This window comes from Amblyomma americanum, chromosome 2 (assembly GCF_052857255.1).
Source record: "Amblyomma americanum isolate KBUSLIRL-KWMA chromosome 2, ASM5285725v1, whole genome shotgun sequence".
In the NCBI taxonomy this organism is placed as follows: Eukaryota; Metazoa; Arthropoda; class Arachnida; order Ixodida; family Ixodidae; genus Amblyomma; species Amblyomma americanum.
The window spans coordinates 8,177,399-8,204,518 of record NC_135498.1 but is presented as its reverse complement, the minus strand read 5'-3'; the positions used below and the strand labels follow the sequence as shown (position 1 = coordinate 8,204,518).

The following is a 27,120-nucleotide window of genomic DNA, read 5'->3' as shown; positions in this document are numbered from 1 at the left end:
AGACTGCTCTATTATTTGACGCTTCCAGAAACGGGAATCACCTGAATAAGAATGGATTAATTCCAGCTCGTGTATTCGGTGTCCTTATTCAAGGTGAGCAATTGTACCTGTAAGCAAAACGCGGTTTAAATTCAGTCATGATAGTAAGGGGCAAGCCGTATGGAGTGGCTTGCTGTATGTTAGCTCTTCCCGAAAAGCATGTCTGACATCTCTTGTGCGTAGTCTTCTTGCGTTGTTCAAGCAGCGTGTTTTCTCACCACAAACCAAGACGAAGTAGGCCACATTTCCGACAGACGACAAAAACGAGCAGCACGAGCAGAAGCAAAGCCATTCGCGCGCTCTTCCTCGTGCACGTGGTCGCACGAGTATTCGCCGTAATCCAGCCAAAGGTTCGCCTCGGAGAGAAATGGATCCTAACCCAGAACCCGCAGGCAGTAAGTACTTGAACTTGTAAGCTTTCCGACCGCAAGCTGTTGCTGACATCTGAGCGCAGGTGGCAGACGGGTATGTTGATCAAAAGAAGCGTCGCGAACAAGTGCAGCGCCCCAATGGACCGAGCCGTTTCGAGTAGTTTCGGAAGGCATTTTCGTTGACGTGGGCGAAGACAACAATACTTCCGCCTCACAGTCAACCTTGATTTCGCGTGCTGTTAAGCGCTACCAGCTGTTATTCACAGGGACAGAGTCCTGATTAGAGGACTTGCTTACATTTACACCGCCTCCTGGCTACAATGAAAAGCTCTTCATTGCGCTGCGGTGAACGAACGCGGGATTTCTTCGCCGACATTTCTGTGCTGATAACTGCGAGCCTCACGATGAGGAGGAGGGCACCGTGACACCAACACGATGGCCGCCGTCTCATCCGTGCATGGCATGTTTGCTTGCAGACGCTCCCCTCGCCTCGTGGCTCCCGGAACTACCGGTAGCGTCGGGGCCGCCTGCGCCGCCACTGAGGACTCGCAGGGGTTCTCTGTATTCGCTTCGCAACTGGACGCCCGTCGAGAACGACCGGTTCCAAAGCCTGTCGCACATGGGCCTGCTCATTCCCCTTTACCTGTCGCCAATGCTGTACTACAGAAGCGTGGTACGCATATATTATTCGTCGCGACGCGAGCACAGCACTCATGCCTAAGTCAGCTTCCCTAATGTATTCGGGTATGTACAGTTACGAACAATATGAAAGGGAACGCTGCTTAGTACGATCTCATGAATAAATGTTGCCTGGGCAACTACAATTCGACAAAACTTTGACAGAAGGCATGTAGTCGCAATAAAAAAAAATCCCAGGAGTTTTTGTGCGGCAATCTCGTCTAAGAGGTGATAGTGTCAACTGGAACTGATTACTGACATACTGAAGCGCTTGTAGAGAGAGAGAAGACAAAGATATCTACCTTTAAAAGGCTCTGAAGATGTTAAGGGACGGCGCCTGACGAAAATCCTCCAGCAAGAATTTTTTGATGCGCTTTATAGAAGCTGAAAATCTGAATTTCAGCGTCTTCGCGCCTTTCTCCTCGTCACTTTTTGCACGCTGAGAGGTCGCCGCTCCTCCACCGGCCCACCGCCGGGGGCGGAGCTTCCTGGCCCGCCGGAGCTACGCCGCTTATTGGCCATGGCCATGGTAGCTGCGCAACGTCTGAAAGAATTTAATAGCCATCTCTGAACTGCTATACCCTGGAGCGGTGCGATGGGGGATGACGCGAGCATGAAAAAGGCGCGGGAAGGGCTCGCCAACTTTCGTGCATGATTGTGGGTTCTCTTCTCTCTCTCTCTCTCTCTCTCTCTCTCTCTCTCTCTCTCTCTCTCTCTCTCTCTCTCTCTCTCTCTCTCTCTCTCTCTGTGTGTGTGTGTGTGTGTGTGTGCGCGTGTGCGTGTGTGTGTGTGTGTGCGTGTGCGTGTGCGTGTGCGTGTGTGTGTGTGTGTGTGTGTGTGTGTGTGTGTGTGTGTGTGTGTGTGTGTGTGTGTGTGTGTGTGTTATTTGGCTGAGATGTTCATGACAAAACAACGCAGTGATTGAGCGAGTTGATGTGCTCTCCTCGGCAGGTGTCTTCACAGCCCCTTTAATATCTCGTCCTTCACTAGATCAGGCTTCGGAATGCTCTTGATCAAGCGTCACTTAAACGACTTTATTTCGGCGCATTGTTGGCCAAAATTTCGACGCGCCGTATGACCCTGCAGTTCACTTCGTGCCTGTACTGCCTGCTGCTGGTGCTGATCATGTGGGCGCTCAACGCGGCGCCCAAGCCGATCATCGCCGTCCTGCACGTGGTGAACCTACCCATGATGAACCTCATGTCTGCCGAGGAGCTCGCCGCACAGTACCTCACCGTAAGTACACCGCAGTCGCTTCTCTGACTGGCGATAAGTAGTCCCGTCACTAGAATGGTGACGACTCCACGAACTGTAACTCTGTGGCTGAGTGATATATTGGCTTTATTTTGCGCTGCACCAATAGAGGATTTGTTACTGCGGTGAAGACTACGCTGGTCTGGTAATTCTCCGGTACTTGGCACCGGTATATATGGTCAGCAGCACCCGGTGCGCTGGTATGGTGCGTCAGTCTTTTCATTACCATCGTCCTCTAAATATTATTAAGCCACCGCGTTGGCTAACTGGTTATAGCGGTCGGCTGCTCACCCGAAAGCCGCGGGTTCTATACCGGATGCGGTGGTCGCATTTCGGTGGAGGCGAAATGCTAGAAGCCCGTGTTCTGTGTGAGGTCATTGCAAAGAACATCAACCCTCCCCTACGGTGTCCCTCATAGCCTGAGTCGCTTTGGGACGTCAACCATAACTATTGTCATCTGTTATCAATGCAGTGTTTCGTTTTGTGGGGTTTAACGTCTCAAAGCGGCTCGGCCTGCGGGTACGTTGTAGGGAAGGGCTCCGGATAATTTCGATCACCTGGTGTACTTTCTCGTGCACTGGCACCGCACAGTACACGCGGTACTTGGTGCTTACCGAGAGGCGCATTCCATGTTAGGAATACCAGTTAAAGCACTGCTTCTACCGTTGACCGAATGATGTAAGACGTCGGGACATTTTCTTCTCTCCGCAGCGCTGCGCCCTCAGCTGGTAAAAGGGCTGAAAGCTTTTTCTTGCATATGAACACATCACTGGCGGAGCTTTTGTGTTATCCGGCGTTGGTTTCGTCGTCAACAATGCCGGCGTTTCGGGACGATGCTCGACTCGGATTGACGAGAATGCGAGCTAAAAGCATTTCAGTGATGCTCAGTGACAGCCTCCTAATTTGGCCGAGGCGCAGAGGCGAATGCTGCCGAGCTTGCTTCGAGTGAACTTTCTTAATGACCCCGACGATGATCGCAGCTGGACGCGCTGCTGCTGGTCATACTGCTCTACCTCGTCGTTCTGGTGGACTCGCTGAGCGACCTGGTGAAGAGAGTCGCATACACGGTCTGCAGCCGCTACGGGCTGCGGCGTAGCGGCGTCTTCCTGTCGCTGTGCTGCGCCACCTTCTTCGCGGCCATGATCATCTCGACGGTGGTGCTGTGCGTGCCGCTGCTGTACGTGGTGGACCGGGTGTTCTCCATCATTTACAAGGAGGACATGGACCAGCAGCTGACCTCCGACTCGCAGTGCAGCCGGCGCAACTCCGCCTCGGTGTCCAACGTCGCTACGCCGGGCAAGCGGGACGTCGATAACCTGTTCGAGAAGCTTGCCGTGTACGCTCACAGCCTCCCCAAGAGGTCCTCTGCCGATCAGGTGAGAGAGCGCGAGAAACACATTTGGGGCCCCATTCGCTCCCTATGAATCTGTCTGCTGTCGAGTTCATTTAAGGTCGGTTCACCAACGTCGCACTTGCAAATAAACTTGTTTGCTCGATCACTTTCAATCGTAGACAGATCCAAAATAGTACACCTAGTGCACTGCGCTAAAGCCCGTGAAAAAAAAAATGGAATAGCGGAAGCGATTGAAGCGCGCCGCGTTTGCCTGCCCGTCTACCAGTAGCTGCGCCAGCCCCAGTCTGTCCTCTCCGCAGCAGCCCCGCACTCCGTGTGCTGTGCAGTGTCAGTGCCCGTTAAAGATCCCCAGATGGTTGAAATTGGCCCGGGATCCTCCACTGCGACCTCGCGCAGCTCTGTGATGTGAAACCCCACATGCCATACCATAACGTACCATACCACACCACATCACACCACACCATACAACACCACACCACATCGCGTTACACCGCACCACATAACACTACGCCATATGCCATACCTTGCCATGGCACGGTGTGGCATTTCGCGTTTGGTCCCTAACCCAATACTTAGGAGAAATTGAAATTGACTCGTACTCAGATTAGAGCGTTTTTTCAATGCGACTGTTCTCTTTGGAAACATAGCTTTCAGAGGCCAAAAAAGGTCAAGAAACTAAATATAGGCTGCGCCGCCACTGGTAGCTTTCTTCATTAAACTGCGGTGCGTCAAGACACTTTTCTAATGCGTTATCATTAGAACTTTCGCTTCGTCCGCCTGAAGCTAACGTTGGCATGTGTCAGAGTGGAGGGATGGAGATCCCCCTGCACTTTCAGAGGAAAGGGAAGTGAAAGAGGGGAGATGAAGAGAGGGTGGGTGGCGAAGTGGAGAGAAAAAAGTCCCCCTTTACTTTCAGGGAAGAGGAGGGAGTAGGAGAGCAAAGACGGAAGAGAGGATGAGAAAGAGTGGAGCGGCTGTACGGTGTGTCACACGGCGATTGGCGGACTGGATCAAGCCACCCGCTCGCACGGTCTCAACCCGGAAGCGGCTGCTCCGTTAGAGGGAATAGCAATGCTAACGCATACTCTGCCGCATCAGTCGCATTGATCGCACACAATTTTTTTTTACGCGTGGATCCCTGAGGCTAGAGAACACCTGAAATCCAGGGTTCGACGGAAACCCGTCTGGTCGGGTATGTTCATGGCGGAAAATCTTCAAGCGCCGACCAATCGTTAAAAATATGACGTTTCGGCCCCGGCTTACGGGGCCTCGTAGGCCGTAACAAGGACCCCGTAAGCCGGGGCCGAAACGTCATCTTTTTAATGATTGGTGGGCGCTTGAAGATTTTCCGCCTAGAGAACACCTGCATTCACTTCCAGTCGGTGATCACGGATTCCTTTTTCGATCTTTGCGCCACAAGTTTTTGAGTCGAGTGGCGCAAAAGTTGTCAAATCTAATTTTCTCAGCAATAAATGCGTTTTTTTTTTGCTTCTTAGCGAACATGAACACAGCCAGAAAGAGACAGCTGATTAATTTTGAATAAGAACAAAAGTTAGGTGCAGTTATCTTCGTTAAAATGATTCCCGGCGCACAAGAAGGAGACTTAGAGCGACATATAAAACACACCACAAAGCGCCGGTATGTGTAACCAACTAGCCCACCAGTTAATCCTGAGCAAATTAGTTATCTTCGGTGTTCCTTTAACAATACCCCTATCATTTCCACAGTATTCTGCCTGCTTCCTCTGCTTCGTAATAAACACATTACTATACAAATGCGGCTTTTGTCGCCAAGCTTCGCTGCAACGATGCATCGCGCAGGTTTCGCTAGCAGTACAGATCAAGCAGCAGAAGCAGCAGGAGAAAAAGAAGCAGCAGCCGCCGCAGCAACCCGAGAGCAGCCCAGATGGAGCACCTCGGGGCGAGCCGTCCGGCGCTGATCAACCGGGCGCGGCAGCGGCTTCTGGTACGGACGGATCCGCGCGCGTGAAGACAGTCGCGAGCGCTAACGAAGCGCCCGGTACGACCAAGTTTTTCTCTTCCATGCTTGTCACTCTATCCGCCGCGGTGGCTCAGCGGTTACGGTGTTCGGCACGAGGTCGCGGGTTCGGTCATGACAGCGGCAGCAGCATTCTAACGGCGGCGAACTGCAAAAACCCAAGGACACATAATTACATTGTGTGTTGGCAATAAGATAGTAGCTGTTCATGCATTTACTGGGAATGACATAAAGTTCGCCCATCGGTTGGAGGAAAGTGATGTCACCTTTACCGGAAGTGATGTTCCTCCAGCCGGTGGTGAATTAAATGACTCACGACATATCCCCCCCGATGAGCCTTACATGCTGTCGCATTAGAAACGTCCTTGTGCTGGGATCTGCTCGTAAAGAAGTTAATGGTCCCCAAGCTCTACCTTACGTCGTCCCTCATCTCTGCAAAATTTATTGGCACGTAAAAGCCCACAAAGATGGTTTGATGACTTTTTGCAATCTGGTCGTTTTCCGGGATGCAAGCGGCGTGCAGAATTCACAGGATATCATTTAGCTAGAAAGAGACCGCAGCGGGCAGTACACGGCACCTCTGTCACCGCGTGGCAAGGGTAAAACCGCCACTGTATGGCACGCAGCGCCTGTAAACTAGTCGCTAAAAAGCGCACCATTAATCGTCAATCAGAAGTGCTCCTTTAAAAGCATTTATTGGGGACCCGTTGGTATCCATACTAGCTAAACAAAGAAAGCGAGGAAATTTATACGGTAAATATATCAACAAGAGACAAGTGCTTGTTCATTGTTTATCCGAGTGTACAAAATTTCGCGATTTCTTTATCTGGTACCGGAAGTTACTCGCAATAATTTTCCCGGTGCCACAGAAAGCAGCACGTTCGTGCGCGCTTGATACGCATGCTGTAGAAACACCGGCCATGTAAACGTTGGTCTCCTTCAGTGCAGACTTTTTTTCTGTTGGTGCTTAAAATCCGGGGGTGTTTGGAATATAACAGCGGGAAATAGTTCATGGTGTTGATTAGCCCCTGTGTAGAAAACTCCATCATAAGGCTTCTCTAGGAGACTATATATGCACCTTCAAATCCGATATGCACAGAGCGTGAGTCCGTCGACACGTGCAAGATTGTATTTCCTGGTGAACCAAGAACCTTGATATAAACGAAAACGATATTTGTCTCAGCGTAATTTCCCTCAACACCACTCATTTGCTGAGGAGACTTACGGCACGATGGCGGTCGTAATCCTACTTGACAAAAATCGACTGGCAGCCTTCACAACTCGCCATTGTCAAGTAACCTTTTCACTTGAGAGTATTAGCATAGCGTTACATTAAACCGCTACTGCCAGTCGCCTTCAGCGCATGCGCAGATGACCCCGTGTGACCAGGTGCGCCCTCAGCTGGCCGGCACATGACTCGCCGGGACCATCCGCGCGTGTGCGGCTTGCGGCTGGTGGTGTACGGTAACGGTATGCTAAAGATCTCTATTTGTGCAAATACGTTGATTTCTCTTGTTTTCCAGCGGCGCCAAAAGAAAACGGGCTCTCTGCACAGCCTACCAGTCATGTTAATGACACGTCGTGTGTTCAAGCCGAAACCAAAGCGCCGCCGGCCGCTGCCGAGGAAGGCCACCAACCCGCGGCCGACGACAATCCCCCCAACGGGGCCGGTGCCGAACCTAATCCCGGGAAGAGCAACGAGCATAACGGCGAAGCAAATGACAAGCATCATGCCGCCGGTGGTGCTCACAAGCATCGCGCAAACACGGACGACAAGCGCGCCGTCGCCAGTGACGACGATGGTGCAAACGAAAATGTTGCGGTCACAAAACATGGCGGCAAGAAGGGCGGTCACCACGGCGGGCACTCGAAGCACGGCGGCAAAGATGACGCCAAAGGCGCCGGAAAGGAGCCTGGCTCGCACTTAGTGAGCAGAAGAAAGTCCAAAAAGGTAGGCGGTCGCCACAACGTCGTCAATCACGACAAAACTGGAGCGCCTACGCAGGCCGACGAGTGTCAAAGCCCAGAAGCTGGAATGATAAGTCCCATGACACCCGAGACGGCTCCGAACGGCGAAGCGCAGCTTAGTCCCGAAGCAGCGCCGAGTCCCGGGGGGATTGTGAACCCCGATCCCGAAGCGTCTGCGCTGGTTGCGCCAGGAGGCAGCGGACGGCCGCAGGACCACAGCGAGGCATTCGAGTCGCGCCGGCACGGTAAGAAAGGATTCAAGGGCCACAAGGGCCATAAGAAGGAGGCCCATCACAAGTCGGGCGTCGCGAAACGTGTCGCCGAGGTCGCAGGTGGCCCGCAGACCGTGGAAGCCGCCGACGACCCCAAAGCGCCCGGCGCTTCCAGTGCCTTTGTAGGGCCTTGCAAGCACGACACTGACGTGCTGGGAATCTCGAAGACCTCGCCACAAGACGGCGCTGGCGTCGCGAACCCCACAGTTATCGGCTCTACGAGCAGCGTGAAGAGTCCTTCAAGCGAGACTCCGCTAGAGGCGGCGTCCGATCCGTCCGCGGTCGCATCCCCGACTGGACCGACTCCTGGAGACCAGCAGACCAAGGCGCTTGCCGAGAAGACAACCGGCGCCGCGGAGAAGCGCGCGCTTGTCGTTAAAGATAACCCTGTGATCCGGAGGGCTGCTAACGAGGTAAGATAATCTCTCATATATCAAAGCGTTACTTGTGAATTGGATTAGCAGTGATTTCGGGTGTCCATTTGCGGGACGAGCCAAAGTGGAAATTACGAGAACGGAAAGTTGCGCAAGTTGGTCGTATAGTGCATACTGAAATGTAAGTAGCGCGACAGATGAATACAAGAAAAGGAAATGAGGCGCCACAAGCGCTGATGGTGTCTTATTTCCTGTTCTTGTCCTTAGCCTGTGCGCTATACCCACATTTCAGTACGTCAAACGCAACAAACGGCGTATAACAAAGCGTACAGGAAAACATGGCGTGGTAGCTCAGAGTGTCAACACTGCGCGCAAGACATCGGTGTGCTTCAAGCTGCATGCTTGTTGGCGTTGGCTTGAGCTTTTTCCTGGACACCATGCATGGCAAGGCAATTAAGGAGCTTACGCTTCGCGTCGTTCTCTCGGTTGTTGAAGCGTTCATAAACCCCACATAGACTGTGGCGCTTTCTTTCGCCTTGGTCATTTTGGATAAACTAGGTGGCGCCGCGCGTGCTTTTGAGCAGGCTCCAAATGCCCGGACGGACGGCTCTCCTGACGAGCAGTCGCTGACGCCTGCGGAGGCACCAGCGCCCTCGCAGATGCAACGCCGAGCCTCGATACTGAGGCAGCCGGGCACCATGCCTCGCTTCGGGCCTGCCCCCGGCCGGGGGTCCTTGACTCGGAGGAGAACCTCGGTCGTCGACTTCGGCGCCGACAAGTACGCCGCATACGTGTGAGTGGGCAGTCACCTATTCCCCAATCTGAAGAGCCTGGTACAGATGCAGAGCAGCACTTTATATATAAAAAAATACTGCCGTAATTTTCAGCCTGTGCTGAGGCGAAGCGGCAAGAACGATTTTCAGCAGGGAAGCTCCCCCCATTCACGCTCACAGACCTTGGTCGCATGACCATAATACAGATGATCGCTGTACGCAAAATGTTAGACGAACCACATACACGAGAGAAACACGCGCAACTTGACCATACATGACGCATTCTCACTGGACCACAGTCAACGCGGCACTGTTCCATTTTTATAGAAACTCCATAAGTTTCCTTTAACGACACGTATTCAGCTACTATACTACTATGACAACGAAAACTGCGGCTGATCAGTGGCGGCACCTGCCTCCTCCAACCACATAACCAGTAGTAGTATTGTTGCCATAGTATAGTGATCCGCGTGTGTGTCGCATGCTATCGCCAACATAACCAAGTATTTGTCTGTATTTCTGTGTGCCTGCATGTACTGTGTGCAGCTATAATCGTGCGGCGTTAGTACAGCAGCAGAGATAAAAAAAAAGAAAACACAAAGGATGGCATCCGATGGAAGGACGCAATTCTGGCAGCAGTTCATCTAACAGAAGTATACGAAGTTCGCTGCATTCGGTTGCGCCACTTGTGAAGTACATTAATCTTTTCAGTGAAACATATTGATCCTGTCCTTACACGGCAAATTGGTCCTTTCAGTGCTTGTCTCCAAGTGACTAAAAAAAAAGCGAATTTTTGGCAGTCTTCGGTCCTGCCCTCAACATGCGGGGTGTCCGTTTTGTGGCAATTCAGTGCTATGCGCTTCAGCTCCCCCTAGGCCGTGTGCTGTAATGCGTTGGACGCGCGTTGCAGGCCGGGCGACGTGGTGACCAAGCCTCGCATACTGTCGGACACGAGCGCGTCGAACCAGAGCGCAGTGTCCGTGCTGGCGGCGCCCGACCACCGGCCGGGGCCCGCCAAAACCATCTCCCTGCGCAAGACGTGGCGGGAAGAGTCGCGCGGCGCTCGGCCCTCGGCCGCCCAGGGTGAGCCGCTCGTACGGTCTGTCTGCCAGACTGTGCTGCGCGGACACTTGAACAAATTTTGAGACGTGAAAGGTTGGAGTTTCACTCCACTGCATACTCAGTCGAACCTTCACGGGTCAGTCGTTCTCAGTCAGTGTCAGCCAGCACGGTGCAGTTCCAGCTTAGTTCAGTCACTCAGTCGGTTCTGTGAAATTCACTTAGTGAATCCTGCAGTCAGTCAGTCAGTCAGTCACTGGGGATAAGTCAAACAATTGATCAGTGACAGTGACTGATCAAGCGGAAACAAGGGGGGGGGGGGAGGGGGAGTTTGAGATTGCATAGATGCAATCAGGATGCACACCAATGTAATACCGGAAGCATGCATGCATAACTTACATGGGTTATTCACTATGAGCCAACCTGCAGTCTTCTTTGATACAGAACAGATGCCAATGAAAAAATGACTGCGCACCGCATAATGGAGCGATGCGCGGTGGCTGAGCGCGCCTTGTATAGTTTGTTTTGACTGTGGCAGCCGCAGCTAACAACCGTGCTGTGTGTACATTTATGGCGTGTTTGCATAGCTTATTTTTTTCTTTACAGCCGCCATAAACGAGGAGTTCTTGAAAAGGAAACGACAAACGAGGTAAGTGCTACCAGTTGCCTTTAAACAGCTTCAGCCTAAATTGAAAGATAAAAAGTGGTAGGGTTTTAACGTAGTTAAACCGAGCAGACGTGCGAAAGCATGTGTTTATTCTTCGCCTCTTCTTGGTGGCATCTGAATGTGCACGCAACCGCGTTTGTCCCTCTTCATCGTCCTGTCTCCACTCGGAGGCAGCTCACGCGACGCTCCTTCGAACTAACGCGAGCTTGCCCGAGTTACTCCGAGCTTCACGCAATACAAGATCCTTGCTCCGGGTTGGTGCGTCTGGTGTAGTGCTTTCGCACCAAAAAGTGTGAGGGGTGAGGATGAAGTGATGTTAAGCGTTATGTCAAAGCATGTCTATGTCACGGAACCAAAAATAAAAATAAACGCTCAGGGGTGTCTGCGCTAATCTCATATAACACCGGACAGTTCTGTTTACAGGGAAAACATTGAAAGCGTTTAGTTCGTAATTCCATACAAACATTGCCCTTCTTTTGCGTGGGGGACTGAGGGCTGGGCTCAGCTTTGAGCGCCGGTCTAACGCCTTATCTGCTGCCGCTGCACTGAAGAGGGGTATGAAGCGAGACGAGTTGTACGTGGCCGCTAACGTCTGCATGCGCTGTTTTATTCCAAGATTTCGACTGAAATCGCTGTATACTTCGGCGCTTAAGCGGTCTCGTGAATGCTCGTGCGAGTGCTGTCCACGAACGCCCACTCGACTCGGGTGTGCGAAAAGCACGTTTTAAAATCCCATTCGAATACGAATAGTGTAGCTTTACACCGAACCGAATACGAATTGAGCAGTGAGAGAACCGAATCGAACACGATTATAATTCCTTTTGCGAATAATGATTCGTACAAAACGATAAATCGAACGAAACAGCGAAGTGTTAACGCCGACTCTGTGGTGCAGTGTTACACCTTATGTAGTTATATAGATTTCAAAATGCGCAACACTGATATCCACTGGAGGTTATGCAACGCAGTCAGTATTTTAGCTACATGGTCGTGATGTTGTACGTATAGGAAAATTCTTTCGCTACTGACGACGACAACGATTTAACCAGCGCCACATCTTATTAGATGAGAGGGGCGAGAGCTACGTATGAGCCATGACCTTCGAGGCAGGGCATCAGCTGAGGGTTTCCTAAGCCCTCCTGAGTCCTGCCGCGCCCCAGTCTTGAAGGCCATACATGAGCATTACGAACGCTGTGGCTTGAATGGACCACGTCGTGGCGCTGAGCCCTCTATTCCGCGCAAACCAATTGTGGCAGCATGCTGTACGGCGTTCGAGTGGGCCCTGTTTTCGTAACAGTCATCCAAGAAAATCTGATTTAATCGCAATTCGTGCCTGTTCGAAAATTATTCGAAAACTTGAGAACATATTCGATTCGTTTCTCGTTTCTAATATTTCTGAACACTGATCACTATGCATTTGACTCATTCGGCGAATCGAATAGGAAGATGAATATTCGATTCATTATATGAAAATCTTAATATTCACACACCGCTACCACTTCAGAACGTTCTCTTCAACCTTTCTTGAAGGTGCGCCTGTTTTTTGGAAGCGAAACCGGAAGTCGGCCGCCTGGGCATTTACTCAACGGCCAGATCACAGGCAACAATGCCCCGGAGTCCAAGTCGATAGGCACCTCAACTACGGAGACCTCCTATTTAAATGCAAGCAACTTAGCTCTGCGCTACTACAACACGTGACGTCTAAAGCTTTGCGTCATGCATGGCAATATTTCGCGATGGGGTATGAGTGCATCCAGGTGGTGCAGCTGGTGGACACATTTAACCTGACGGAGAGAAACTCATCAGAAGCTGCGCACGAAACCTCCACGTTTCCTTTGTATCTGGCGAGTTGAGGCAGGTGCTAACCGGAACATAGGCAAAAGTTCTAAACTTTTCTTTGGCCGCATATGGCTGTGGTAATTTCCAATATAGTTCAAGCCCATTGTTGTTGGCGGTCCATGCCTTTAGATGACCAGCGTAGACTTTTTAAAAAAGATTTAACATAAGCTAAGAAATGACTGTATACTAAAAGACAAAGACGAGGGCCAAAAGACAGAGGTAAGTGCTGAATAACAATTTATTCCTATTGCAAACCAATCGCCTGACGCCAGATAGGTCTGTCGCAACCCTAAAGGCTGAATCGGGGGCGTGCGCAATTAGCTCACATAATGGCGTTGATGCTAACTGCGTGTGATGCCATGAGCTTTTTTAATGTGATGGAATGCACAATAAAACCACGTCATTTTTTGTTAACTACCGCCCTGAAACTCCGTCACAAATCGTTGTCGCAGTTAACGTGTCAAAGGGACACTCAGGTCAACTCCATCCTACCTTCAATTCTCAGAAAAATCGAGTAAGGGCTCTTTTTGGGTATGCAGATGTTTGGCCGGCAACAAAAGACGGATTTATTGCCGAGGAAATTGAATTTAAAAACTTTCCGTTACCCGCCGCGGTGGCTCAGTGGTTAGGGCGCTTGACTACTGAGCCGGAGTTCCCGGGTTCGAACCCGACCGCGGCGGCTGCGTTTTTATGGAGGAAAAACGCTAAGGCGCCCGTGTGCTGTGCGATGTCAGTGCACGTTAAAGATCCCCAGGTGGTCGAAATTATTCCGGAGCCCTCCACTACGGCACCTCCTCCTTCCTTTCTTCTTTCACTCCCTCCCTTATCCCTTCCCATACGGCGCGGTTCAGGTGTCCAACGATATATGAGACAGATACTGCGCCATTTCCTTTCCCCCAAAACCAATTATTATTATTAAAAACTTAACGTCACACGATTCAAACTTGTGATGTCTGCGCCGAAAGGGACTACATAATCACCGTTTTGATGTGAATGGCAGTTTAGCCTAGCCTCCGAGATTCGTGTTTAATTTGTGGACGCACGCAGTTCTTACTTTCGAAATCGGCCAGTGATGGCGACGCCTGTGCATATTAAAAAAAAAATCTTTTCTAACTTACAAAAGATCCGTTTTCCTATGGAGTCTTTGTCGTTAGAACGCGGTAGTCTATCGACACAGGCCAATTTCGCTTTGTTCACAGCGTCCCGCGGTACAGTCAAGTGCATGCGCCTTCCGTTCCTAATGTGTGCCTGTGCAGGCGCCGCGCGGACATTCACAACGCGTTCCTGATGGGGCCGTCGCTGATGACGGTGCTGGGCAGCCTGTGCAGCTACTGGACCGGACCGGCCGCCACCGCGCTCACGACGCTCGCCAAGTATGTGGAAACACCCAGGGCCGCTGCACGCCCGGTGTTTCAGCAAAGAAGTTCGCTCATATTTGAGCACATGGTTTCCGAGGTAAAAACTGGCATTCTATTCAGGATTGGGGAACCGTGAGCAGTATTGCGAGGATCAAGTTCCCTTGGAAGCGTGACGCGTGGAGGAATGGGCAAGATTCAAGCACACACAGACATTCAGGAATAGAGAGACAAGCAGTGCAAACATACAAACACGTAGCCCAACACGAAGGCATATGGCGTCTCTAGAGGCGTGTCAGTTTGTTGGCGCACGGTTCCGCTCGGCGACGTGACGACGGCTCGATGAAGACTCGATCGGCATCTTAACGGCAATTTCGAAGAGGCCCCGATCCATGTGCACGGTGCCGGCTCGTGTGCATGCGTTTCGCATGAGATACGCTCTCATCCCGGCCGCGGCGGCAGCATCTCGATGACGGGAAGCGAAGCGCAAAAGGCGCCCATGTGCTGTGATGTCAGTGCACATTAAAGAACCCCTGCATGGTGGTCGAAATTATTTCGGAGCTCTCCATACGACACCTCTTTCTCTTCCTTCTTTCACTGCCTCCTCCATCCTTTCCCTCACGGCGCGGTTGCGGTGTCCATCGATAAGTGACAATTATCGCGTCTTTTCCTTTTCTCAAAATCAAATTCCATTTTTTTTTTACCAGAGAAAACAACGTCCTTTCCTTTCCTCAAAAACAAAATTTTCATTTTTCAAACAACGTCCTATATGTGGACGCGTCAGTGTAGAAAACTGGAAACAGCAGCCATCACCGTAACAAACAACAAGGTAGAAGAATTGACCAACATATCGGTAAAAATTCTGGACCTATACACAGCAGAAGAAATGGCCTTAGCACTCGCCACCATAAAAGCAAATAGAAGGAACAAAAGCGACATAATAATTACCAGTTCGCAAAACGCGTTTAAAAACTTAATGAAAGTGTCAAACAAAGCAACCAACATCCTACTAAACCACTTGGCCGAAGCACGCTGGCCACACTGGTTCGGGGGTACACTATCCGAACAAGCGAATATACGGTATCAGAGACAGCCTCACTTCACGGCTACGGAAACTCCTAGCGCATGGAAACCTCATCTACCCTCCACCACACAAAACATTCACAAGAACCAAGCCACCACTTGGAGGAGACTACAAACACAAAGCCATATCATAGGTAACAGTCACCGAAATCAAGGAGCATAGGGGGGGGGGGGAATCTATGCTCCTTGGTTTCGGTGACTCTTGGGTACCTTCGTGTATGTCATAATGAGCCCCTCCTCTCCCTTGCTGCATAGCCATGTTGTTATATATATAACAAGTTATGGCCAACGCAATGCCCATCGACATGTACATGGTCCGGGGAACTGGCTACCCTCTATACCGCTCTACATGGGGCTTTCTGGCGTACCCGACACAACTCAAAATTCGGCAGACACTTAGGACTGCTTACGGGGGTGGGAATACGAACGCATTACTGCTCCGGGATTCCCGACGAGACTGCAGCGAAGAATTCTGGCTCCCCTAAGGCTGCAAACCGAAACCACACGGACGAAGTCCGCACGCAACCACACCCACAAGCTCACGCCAGTCGGCGGCGTGTACGTGTCACGTGGCGGTGTACAGTCGCGACCCTCATACGTGGCCCGCTTCGCTTGTCAAACTCCTCTCATGCCTTAACCAGGAGGAAAAATCAAGAGGTACAGTCAAACCTCGCTGTTCTGTTACAGCGAGGTTTGACTGTACTTCTTGATTTTTGTAACCATTGTAACCATTTTGTAATGGTTTATAACGAAATAATTGGTATAACGAAGGAACAACTACTTCTTTTGCAAGCTCCAAAACTTTCCGAAGCGACACATTTCATATAAGCGACGCCGTAGTGGTGGGTTCCGAATTGATTTAAACCACTTGCGGTTCTTTAACGCATATGTATTCGGTATCGCAATTTTACGAAGTCAAATTTTCTTACCAAGGGATATAACGAACCTTAAACGAACCTCACCGGCTTTTTTGCCCTCAGTATATCGGTTTGTAACAATGCGCAATAGTTCCGTAGCCACTCGATGCGGCAAGTTGAAATTACTGTGCACAGACCGCTGTGTCGAGTATCGACAAAAACACGCGTAAAATTTATCCTCCGTGAGGGAAACGTTTCCTTTGTGGGAAGAGGGACCAGTTTGGAGCCTTCTCGGACAAATCGTCGGCGTTGACTTCGGCGCGAAAAGTCTTTGTTGAAGAGGATTTTTTACAGCAAAAAAAAAAGACGTACGCACAAGGGAGAACCACACAAGACAAGGGCTGGACTCTACAAGGGTCGAAGAAAACCTTTCACTTTTGATTCCGCACAGAGTTTGAAAGGCCAGTGCACTAGACTCTTCAATAACTTCTCTCACCGCATGGGACAGTTAGTCGTGAGAGAAAAGGTGCTCTACGTCTAGTGATAAGGCTATCTCTGCTCCTGAAAGGTCTTCTGTGAGTGCTGCAGAGTTCTTTATCTTGAGCCAGTCTTCTGGGATAAGGCTATTCAGATGGCGTTGGCGATAGAATTATATTCCAGTAGCATTCAGTGAGGCGTGTTGCCAGCCGACAACGGTCCTGGTAGCGTCTCTCATCAGCCCAGCCAACTGCGAAGTACGCCGTCACGACTCAGCCAGTCACGCGGGTTCCTGACCTGTCTTCATGGAGCACTCCGAGTTGAGGATTCGGCATACTCTCCTCCATCAGACCGCAGACGGCTCCAGGAAACCAGAGAGCCCCATCACATCAGGCGGAGGAACATCATTCTTGATGGAGCACGTCAGGCAGCGCGCACGGCACGTTGTCAAGGAAATGGAACTGATGCACACGCAAGCGCACTCATCTTGGCCGAAAATTGAGCACACGGTCCTCTGATCAGTGTTACGCAGCATGACTTTAAATCCAACAAATGAATTCTATTCTCCTTTTGTTTTTAGATGTCATTCATTGCTGGCTGTACAATCCCGTTAGGGAAAGAACAGCGCGAACTTAAGACATGGACTGAGAAAATCCATGATTTAAGTCCATGTCTTAAGTTTTCGCTGTTTTCTCCAAATATGAATTACCAACTAGCCCGTAATCACGAAGGGGTCATCTTGTTACGAGGAAAATTTCGTTTTTAAATACTACTGAAAGCCCTGGGCCACGCACGGAATACACGGCATAAGCGCAAATTTCTACAAGGCCCTGTATATACGTGGAGCGTATGACTGTTCGCCTACTGCAAGTGTCGGTCCCTCGCGGTGCGCAGAAACGTGCCCTCCCCAGAACCGGACATGACGGCCTCTTCTTGGTGCGTGCTGACGCTTCCGGGCGGCGTGGCGGCGCTGCTCGTCAGCTACTGCTACCTATCCTGGGTGCACGTGCTCCCGTAGTGAGTACAGTCAGGAGCGGGTGTACAGGCAACCCATGTATCCCGTTTCACAGTGCCTACTTTGAAGTTTATTAGCGGATAAGAGTGTGGTCAATGTGGCCCTTCAGTGCAAAACTTTTCACTCAGCCATTTTGACTAATGATCTGCCAGATGACTTCGTACATATTACGCTATTTCACAAAAGGTATAAAACACTATCTTAAAGGTGACCCAGAACCACAAGAGATAGTCTTTTTGAGGTATATATGTATATGACTTGTACAACGCGTGTATATATAGGTATATATACAACGTGAGCGGAACCATCCGCTTTACTCTCCCTCGCAAAGCTGGAGACAAGCACCGGCATTGTCAATATATATTATTGTTTAATTACTTCGAACATTAGCGTAATGCCTTCGGGTGCCGGGCGTGTCAACAACGCTTGACTGGTTTGAGCATTTATCTTTGGTGGTTCAAATTCCGCACACAAATTTCAATGCTGCTTTAGGCTGTATACACGAGTTCCGGTCGTATCCGATGGCGTTCTGAGCGCACTTTCTGAAAAGCGCCACCTAGCTGCAATTCAAGAAGCTACCAGAGATTCTCCAGATGGCGTCAAGCGTGCTGACGCATGCCGTGAATTTTCTTGCTGCTGATGACGCAGCTCCAATGCCGCAATAAGGCGAGTGCATAGAGATGAAGGCTTGAAAACGAAACCACGCTGCGAGACAGCGCCCGGGCAGCGTTCGAGATGCAGTAGCACATAAGAGCCAGTTTCTAGATTCAAATAGACGAAACCTGTGCAGTGTGAAAGCATTCGCCACGAAAATACCGCTGCAGGCACGCGTGTACCGCAGTTTCGCACTCCCCACTATCCTCCCCAAGCGCTTCGATAGTAGTAAGTTGTGGTACTACTACTACTACCACTACTAGTAGTAGTAGTAATAGTAGTACTACTACTACTACTACTAGTAGCAGTAATAGTAGTAGTAGTAGTAGTAGAAGAAGAAGAGTCCATTAGTGATCATTAAAGCTTACTGGAATGTCTGTCATCTTCCTCACTCACGCAGTGAGCCAGAGGACACAAACACCGAACACTCAGCCGCCGTGCAGACAGCGTTCACCAAGTTGAAATCGCTCGGAACGCCATCGTGAGTGTGCATGAACCCGCGCACTTCAAGGAATCAAGGTGGGGAATTAAGAGTCTACCTTTTTCTCTCCCTCTCGCACAGGCTCGCAGGCGCTCTGGTCGTACACTGCTCGGTGCTGGTGCTCGTGATGTGCGTGCCAGCGGGGTACATAGGGAGCGACATCAGGCAAGGGAGTGACGCCCTTGCACGCTGCGTGTTCACACCTTGGTGAAGGAGTAGCGAGGCGATACCGGCATGCGAATGGTTTCTACGTAGTGTGTGGGAAGCTAGCGAGTGAGCGAGCATCCTTATTGTGTTGCCGAAGGGAAGCAGGAAATTTTAACATGTTTCGATGGTTCAGCTTTCTCATAATGCACAGGCAGGTGAATTTAATCTGGTCAGCGCCATGACAGCTGTCTCGCGGAGTCCTGCCTTCGTCTTCTCGCTTAAGAATACTGCCGCCAAATCCGGATGGATTCTTTTCGCTGAACGCTTTCAACGATGTAGGAGGGGTTCAAATGTCTGAGCAACGCGGTATTCGCCTATACGCATCCGTATCTAAATATTCGCAATAAGAATAAGTTTAGCTCATCTTTATCTCATGAAGGCCAGTTGTGAGTGTTTTGATAATGCAAACGCAGTTCATCGATGCGCCTTAGGTTTTGACACCTCTGTCCTGTAGCTCGCTGACTTTAAGCCACCGGTGGCAGTGCTTGAGGTAAACAAAAATTGCGGTGGATTGATGGCTGCACTGAACGAAACTGTGGCAGGTATACATATGCCTTGTGCGGAACACATTGCCAAGCCAATGTGCTTTGGTGTGCCCTTTTGGTGGTGTGTGGCCACTAGCAATACCAGCAATACAACACGAGCCACCATCCTTGGACTGTTCATGTTGAACCTCATTTTTATGCTCCTCCGGACCGAAGAAATGAGAACTTTACCTTAGACACAACCCCGTGTTTTCCACTCCTATAGTGTCCCTCTCTCAGGTCCGGCTGGGTCACGGGACTAAAGGTGGCATACTGTCAGAACCCTCCCTTGATGGCCCACGAGTAGGCTGAGGGTCAGGCCTACCTGAGTAATATTTGCGGCTTGCGGCAGAAAACTGTCGACAGCTTTACCGCAGCAGCCGCGTTTCGATGGTGGCGAAACGCAAAGGCGCCCGTGTGCTGTGCATGCGACGTCAGTGCACGTTAAAGATCCCCAGGTGGTCCTCCACTACGGCACCTTTTCCTTCCTTTCTTCTATCAGTCCCTCCTTTATCCCTTCCCTTACGGCGCGGTACAGGTGTCCGCCGATGTGAGACAGATACTGCGCCATTTCCTTTCCCCAAAAGTCAATTTTCAATTTTCTTTGCTCGGAGAAAAAAAAAACATCATTGCAGTCAGTGTAGGCATATCCCTACCTTCCTCAAGACCGCGAAAGCGAAAGAGCCAAACGTTCTGATTGCGACGGTGCAGCATTCGTAATTACCAGGTGTGCGTGCGATTCAGGCTGACGCTGCTGAGCCTGCTTACTTGGACAGCCTTGCTGGTCAGCGCATCCGGCTCGCTGGCCGCCAAGACATGGCCTGTAGTGCGCAGCACTTGGTCCAGGGTGCCCTGGGGCGTCATCTTCATCATCGGTAGCGTCCAGGTGGCCAGCAAGGTGGTCGAGGTAAGCGATGCGCATGTGTCAGCTTTGGAAACAAGCCTTGTCCTCCAGGGGACACTCAGGCGCTGCAGCTATGCTATATAGTTAGCGCCGGTGCGCGCAGGATTACGGCCTACTGACCCAGCTATTCAAGTCCTTCAAGCCCACCTTCTGGACGGCGCGGTCTCACATCGAGGTGCAGGCCATTTTGGCTACCATCTCATCGGTGCTGGCCGAGACCACCAACAACCAAACGCTAAGCCTGCTCATGTTGCCTATTGTGCAGGACATTGTGAGTCAGCCCCTCTTGCAACGAAACTGTACGAGACTGAAATTGGCATTTTTTTTATCGCCGGAAGCGATCGCGCAAGGTATGGATGGCTTGTACCGATTTCGCAGCTTTCGCCATATTGTTGGACCAGGGCTAAGGTGAAAGTGCACGCCTATCCCTTCCGCTTATCACAGTCTGCCCCGATACCCATCGTCGAAACTATCTGTTGCCCACAATCACGGCGTACGTGACGTCATGAACAATCATCCAAGTTGCATCATGCCTGTTTTCTCAGGAAGCGATTTGAGCGAGCATATCCGACAGTTCTATATCACCTAATGAATATTAAAACTCCCATCGACGTACGTCCAAGGGTGTTCCAGGGCCCATTGGGTAAGGGTATCGTAATTAAAACAACACATAACAGACGCTGGAGAGAAAGGTTAGTCGCAAACACGAGCGCTGACGCTTTCCCCTCGCTTGTTACATGTGCACTGAGGCTGCATGCCGCTGTACGCAGAAAGTTCAGAACCGCAGGCTCTCAACGGCATTCATGCTGTGGCTGCTTGCTATAGTACGCGGCCGGCGAAGCGGTTTCGTTCTCACACCATCCGTCGATTCGGCTGCATCGTGCAGGCTGCGGGCGTTACGAAACTGCTCAGTGGTTGTTTCCTTATTGTTGGTACGCGCGCATTCAGACACGCGCATGCATGCACGCCGTCAGCGTGTGAAGCGCTATGCAAGCGCATTGTCTTCAATGTTTTCTTCGCAGCTGAAAGGCAAATATACCTTTAGATGTGCTCAAAAATGTCCGGGATGTACCACATGTTGCACAATCACCTATCATTTCGCTCATTAAAGAAAATTGTTTCCCAGCGCGGGTCATCGTGCACGCAGTACGTGAGGCGCCGGCACGCAAGGCAGGGTTTTTGGCGAGAAAAACGTTCAACCAGCTGATGTGTGTTAAAGATTATGCCTGCATCCCCTGCCGACAGCTATAGCCGCAGGCAACAGACTGCAACTGGGCCCAACGTACCCCGATTCGTTTCGTTCACTACCTGCAGGAAGCAATTCACGAACGTAGAAATCGCAACGCCACAGGTGAGACAGTCAAAGAGGTCGCCTACCATCATACGTACTGCGTATAGGCAGTCAAAAAACGCGCGAAATGATCGACAACACAGTGCGCCGTTTGGTGAGAAATGCGGGTGCAGTTTTTTCACTGAGATGTGGTGTTGAATGAAATACGCTATAGAGCGCGACTGCTACTCACATGCTTTTGAGGATCCCACGAAGCATACGTGTACAGTTCATCTCGGCACACAACCCACGTAAGGCCACACGCTCGCGTTATCGTCGCCGATGAATACATGCGCGAGCAGCAGTTTGTCCTGCAGTCAGGATAACTTCAGGTACTAGTTTCGTTCACACGCACGCAGCTTTCAACGAGACGCAGACGCACGAGATGCAGCGAAGAGCCCCCATTGAAATAGCGGGGCCAGAGGCGTTCTGCACTTGCACGTCGCCGGCGTGACCGGACAGTCTGATCGAGCTTCTGGTCTTCGAGAGTGTCGCCTCTGATTGGGCGCGCTCCAGAGACGTCACACGGCACTTCATTCTTCGCACGAGCCTTGAATCTGGAGGGATTTCAGGACCTTCGTTCGCGGTTTTCTCAGCAACGCAGCCGCCCTTCCACGTAGAAAAACCGTCGGTAGTGTTCCCATGGAATAGTCTATCCGACTTGCTGTTTGATATTTCCCTTTAAGCATCCAAGATACATGCTAGTGCATGCAGATCTGTTAGCATGCTGTACAAAATTAGGTACCTGCTTCCTGCCTCGCTTAAGCGCCGGTTATACTACGCCCTTGTTCACATTTCAATTACTGCTTACTAATCTGCGGCTCTACTACCATGTCGTAACCTTGACAAATTGATACTTCTTCAAAAACGAGCTATGCGATGCATCGAAAACCTTGTGCGGCTGGAACACACGGCCCCGGTGTTCCTGAAACATAACGTCCTAAAAATAAACCAGTTATATGAGGTGAAACTTGCTACTCATATTAGGAACGAAATCATGCGAAATCCTTCAGTGTTAACTAACTTGACTCAGCCCAGTACTACACGGTATAACTTTCGGAAGAACTTCCTTAGACTACCCTCCTTAAGAACAAGCTATGGTACACAAACACTGTCGCATTCAATCTCCAACTTTATAAATACACACCCACCTCTTCTTGACATATCACAGCAATGTAGAGCACTCAAAACGTTCAAAATGCCTTCAAAACGTACATACTGTCCAACTCAAAGCTTTAACCATACATGTTTTGAAAACCAACTAAACTTTATGTTGGATGTTATTTTTGTTATTGCATTAGCACTTGTATAATGTTGTAATCCTTTGTACATTTCAGTGCACTGTACGGGTGACAGGGCCCTCGTCAGGCAGAGAGCATTTGCCTTTTGCTCTGTCATCCTAGACCGTCCGTGTCTGAAAGAATGATACAAATAAATAAATAAAATAAAATATCCCTTTAACCAGGGAACCGCAGCACCGCGTGATTGCTGATGGAACTTCCAAAGTCATTCCAGTCATTTTTAAGAACTACTGTATTGCTAAGCACATTCCTCTGTGCGTATGGCCTTCGCAAATGCTGGATATTAAACACACACTCTCCTGCGGACAGCATGTGGCGCTCCAATGCATCGGAGTATACGGTTTGTGTCCAGTCCCGCTCCTGGTCCGGGCGACAACAGCGTAGAAAAGTCAAGCCGTAATCTTTAGACCTGCGGAACATTTTAGGAATAGTGCGCTTACCTGTAGGGGGTCTTCTTTAATGCTCAGTCTGCGATGAGTGTTAAGTCGAGAATGGTAACGCAAATTTATATTGATTTTACATTCCATTTCTTTTTATTTTCTTACGATGCACGCCTTTTTACCGAGAAGTAGCCAGGACTTTATTTCATTTTTTTTTTCACTGTCTCTAATCCTAAAAATACGGCCTCGGTGCTCAAAAAGAAGCGCGTTTTAGCCAAGAAAGTGAGCTACTCGCAGAAGTACTTTTCTGACAGGAGGTCGTGTATTTCCCGGCGACTGTGGCCTGTCCGAAACATGGCTCTTTCCCCCACTTTCAAACTCCGCTTTTCTTAAGATGAGCCGAAGACACATTTTGCTTTCTTTCGAGCTTATGCTCTACTTTTTCGTCGTGGCTGTTGCTGCAAACGTTTCCAGCATTGTCACGATTTCAACGTACAATATACGCCCCTCTCAGCCGCGCTGCTAGACTAGGCAACACTCTACCGCCGCCCACAGTATAGTGGTTTAGACCTCTTCCCAGCTGGATATATCTCACCATGCACGGCAATGACTCGTGATAGTTGAATGAACACAAAGTTGCGGAATCGGGCAGCGGTAGATAGGAAGCAACATAACGCGTGCAGCTGGGATTTTAACGGCGACATTTGTATCGTATAACAGTACACGGCTGTTGCTGTCGAGCGGAAATTCTCTCGTTGCTTTTTTTTCCCCTCACAAAAGCGCACCTTTCACGTAGAAAGTAAGCGTGCGAAGCAGATGTTTTAGGGCGTAGTATGTAGGCACACAAATCCAGCGCTGAAACACTCACGCACACGGGCTCTTTGTATGCGTCTTGTAAACTGTATAGTGCCGCGCATCAGGAATCTTGGATTTCAAAAGTTTTCCGTTTTGTCATTATGCTATACAGCTTTAGTAATACGTAGAAGACCCATTCAATGTTTTGAAAGTAATATAGAGTTTTAGCATTACGGAGACATACTATAACGCTGAGGTACACAGGACCAGCCGAGTGCCCATCGAGCATGCGCAGAGGCAGATGCGCGCCCCTACACCCGGCCCCTCTTGGCAGCGGATGGACAATGGCAGCTTGTCCAGCTATGCAAAATACCCCTGATATCTCTGTTGGCTTAAACTTCCTGAACAACAACCTTAATTAAACAGCTCTTCACTCACAAACGAAGCTTGCAGAGCGGCTTCTTTATTTGTTTCAGTGTTGTTGTTTTTTGCACTGAAAGCGCTGGCACCATTAAACACGAATTGATAATTACGCACGAATAGAAACTGTGTGAATTAAGTGTTGCTCTGTGCAGTGGAGCTAACACTTAACGAACTGCGGGCGTCAGCACGAACCTCGTTCTTAAAGTCAGTCCATGCTGTTATTCATAACGGCGCTTCTCGCCCTTCGGGCCTTTGTATCTGAAGCCACTCGCCCTCTGGAGTAGGGTGTTTATGCAAACTGCAAAGTAATTCTGTCCTCTCGCCTGTGCAGGCGGAGAGCAAGAACATGTACCCCATGTACTACGCCATCCCCGTGGTGGTGGGCGCCTCCAGCAACGTCATCATGCCCATCTCCGTCCCCATGGTGGTGATGCACGAGATCGGGCGAGTGCCTTTCGTCCGACTCGTACGTATAACATTATTGCATTACCGGTCACACGTACGTGTATCTCTCTCTCTCTCTCTGTTGCGCACCGCTATAGTAAATTGCTAAGTCGCGAGTTGGTATAGTTTCCATGTATATATGTATTTCTTTTAATGCCGAAATGAATCATGTTGCTTGCTCTCAAGATTTTCACTCGGTAATACGTTCGCACTGCGGAGCTAACTTGGTCAAGACATCCAAGTTGACCTGAGCATTAATAAGGAGCACCAATATCTTTGAAAGCGTGCATCGTATACATGGGCACGCATAGTATGAACGGCACACATGTGCGCGTAGGTAGGAGGATGCAAGTTATTCCCCATGGGCTTGGAAGAAATAGGTGACGAAGAAGAAGTAGATAGCCTCGATTTAATGAGGTTCCTCTTTCGAGACTAGGACTGCCTCTGTCTCTTACAGTTCTTCTATCGTTCGGTGCGGGCGCCAAGGGATTCCCGTTAAGCAGTGTATGCGGCTACATTCACGATTACATAAATGAAACTAATCGATTATCTTGTTAGCTATATACAAAATTCTTTCGCATGTCCAAAAAAGGCTAGATTGATTCTATTCCGGATGACTCATACCTATTGATTTCATTTTATTTTCCCAATTTTTTTTATCTTGATTCAGTCTTCTGACGTTTCCTTCCCCGCGCAAATGCTTCATTGACATTCTACTCTATACCTTGGCCAATCCCCCCCACGTGAGTATGTGCCATATTACTTGAGGAGAAGAAGAAGAAGAAGAATGCACGGGCTTCTTGGGCCTTCGGTGGGAATGTTTCGGCAGAAGTTGCACACAGAATTTCGCGGCTGGATGTCAATTTTTTTCGTGCACTTCGTTCACAGCCTAGGCCGGGTTTATTGAGTGGGGCTGTGGGTGCATAGGGGGTGAGGGGAGTAGGAGGGGGCGTGCGGTCTTATTTACGCAATGCATGCCTTGGGCTTTCTTATGCAAAAAATGGCTACATTTATGTTTTCCAATTCTTAAACTTTCTTCGTCGAAAAATTGTCATTTTTTAAATGCTTTTCCTGCATAAAATTTCTCGCTTGGGGCAGGGCGCAACTGCCTTCCTTCTTAGTCAGTGTATAGAACGTGGCAGGCGACCGACGTCCCTGCTTCTCTATGAAAATGGTGTATAGACAGTCTGTAGAGTTCTTAAAGACTCTATTGCCTTGCTATAGATATTTTTTTTGACTACTCATAGTCTACAGAAAGAAGTCTACTAAAAGTGTATGGCCATAAATCTGTAGATTGTCTATGGGATTTGTATTGGCTACAGACAGTTCTCTAAGGTTACTCTATAGACTTGATAGACAGATGTCTATGGACAGTCCGTAGACTTTCTAAACAAGTTTTTGGAAGGGTTAGCTGAAATGTAAAGCCCTGTGTCCTTTGTGTAACCACGGCGTCACAAGTTAGGCCGACCACTTTATTTCGGCAGGTGCAAGAGAGGCTTCAGAAATTTCCGCGCATGTTCGCTTGGTCACATGGAATTTCTGAGATCGTGCGGACTTTCTTCCTTGCTGAAAAAACAACATAAAAAGGGTTCGCAAGGAAACACCTCAGTCTGATGTTCTCTGCAGCACTTAATTATTACAATCCGCTGTTGTACCAATGACTAGAAAGTTAACGGATTAGTTTTTTATCACTCAGTAGCCGTATATCATGAACACTGAAGACTAGAATGCACTAGGATCCAATTTGCTTTGAACGCCATTTTTCTACACTTCCATTTTCTTCCAAACACCTACATAAAAAGCGCTTTATTTCGCACAGTTCATTCCCATGGTCCTTTGCACGCTGCAGGTGATGCTTGGGATAGTGTTGAAGATGGTTCTCGTCGGCATGGTTCTGGTCACCGTCAACGCCATCGGCAGGACGCTCTACGACTGGGGCAACCAATACGTCGTCCCCGACACGTGACGGCGAAATCAGCCACCGAGCGCCAAGCGAGGCCCAGCGCGATTCATTTTTGTTCGTTTATTTTCTGCATAACCGCGAACATTTCACCTTTTATGATTGCTAGATATCAGTTTAGATAATTTGGCCATTTTTTTTTGCATCGCGTTATCAGTGTTATTGTTTTCATCCTGTTTTATCAGTAGCCGATCGTGCTTAGGGAGGGCTTTTAAGAACCCTATTAAGGAATGCTTCATCGTCAGAAGACCCTTAACGTCACCTTTCCGTGGAGCGTATTAGTG

The 27,120-nt window shown here is 49.7% G+C and overlaps 1 protein-coding gene across 1 annotated transcript; it reads left to right on the top strand.

The window, feature by feature from the left end:
- The first annotated feature begins 406 nt into the window (after positions 1 to 406).
- On the top strand, positions 407 to 26,911 carry LOC144119519 (uncharacterized). The gene is made up of 16 exons (XM_077652108.1): positions 407 to 434; positions 887 to 1,083; positions 2,175 to 2,324; positions 3,323 to 3,718; positions 5,517 to 5,715; positions 7,218 to 8,347; positions 8,893 to 9,101; positions 9,992 to 10,164; positions 10,747 to 10,789; positions 17,313 to 17,435; positions 18,488 to 18,568; positions 18,650 to 18,733; positions 20,044 to 20,206; positions 20,307 to 20,474; positions 24,764 to 24,898; positions 26,726 to 26,911. The coding sequence occupies exons 1-16, from the start codon at positions 407 to 409 to the stop codon at positions 26,840 to 26,842; spliced, it is 3,396 nt and encodes a 1,131-aa protein (XP_077508234.1). The 3' UTR covers positions 26,843 to 26,911.
- Positions 26,912 to 27,120: the final 209 nt, after the last annotated feature.

Bases quoted from the DNA above. Each gene is read 5' to 3' on its own strand.
- LOC144119519 (XM_077652108.1), top strand. From the start codon at position 407: ATGGATCCTAACCCAGAACCCGCAGGCA. The intron at 17,436-18,487 runs GTGAGTACAGTC...TCACTCACGCAG, and splicing joins TGGGTGCACGTGCTCCCGTA to TGAGCCAGAGGACACAAACA. The intron at 18,734-20,043 runs GCAAGGGAGTGA...CGTGCGATTCAG, and splicing joins TACATAGGGAGCGACATCAG to GCTGACGCTGCTGAGCCTGC.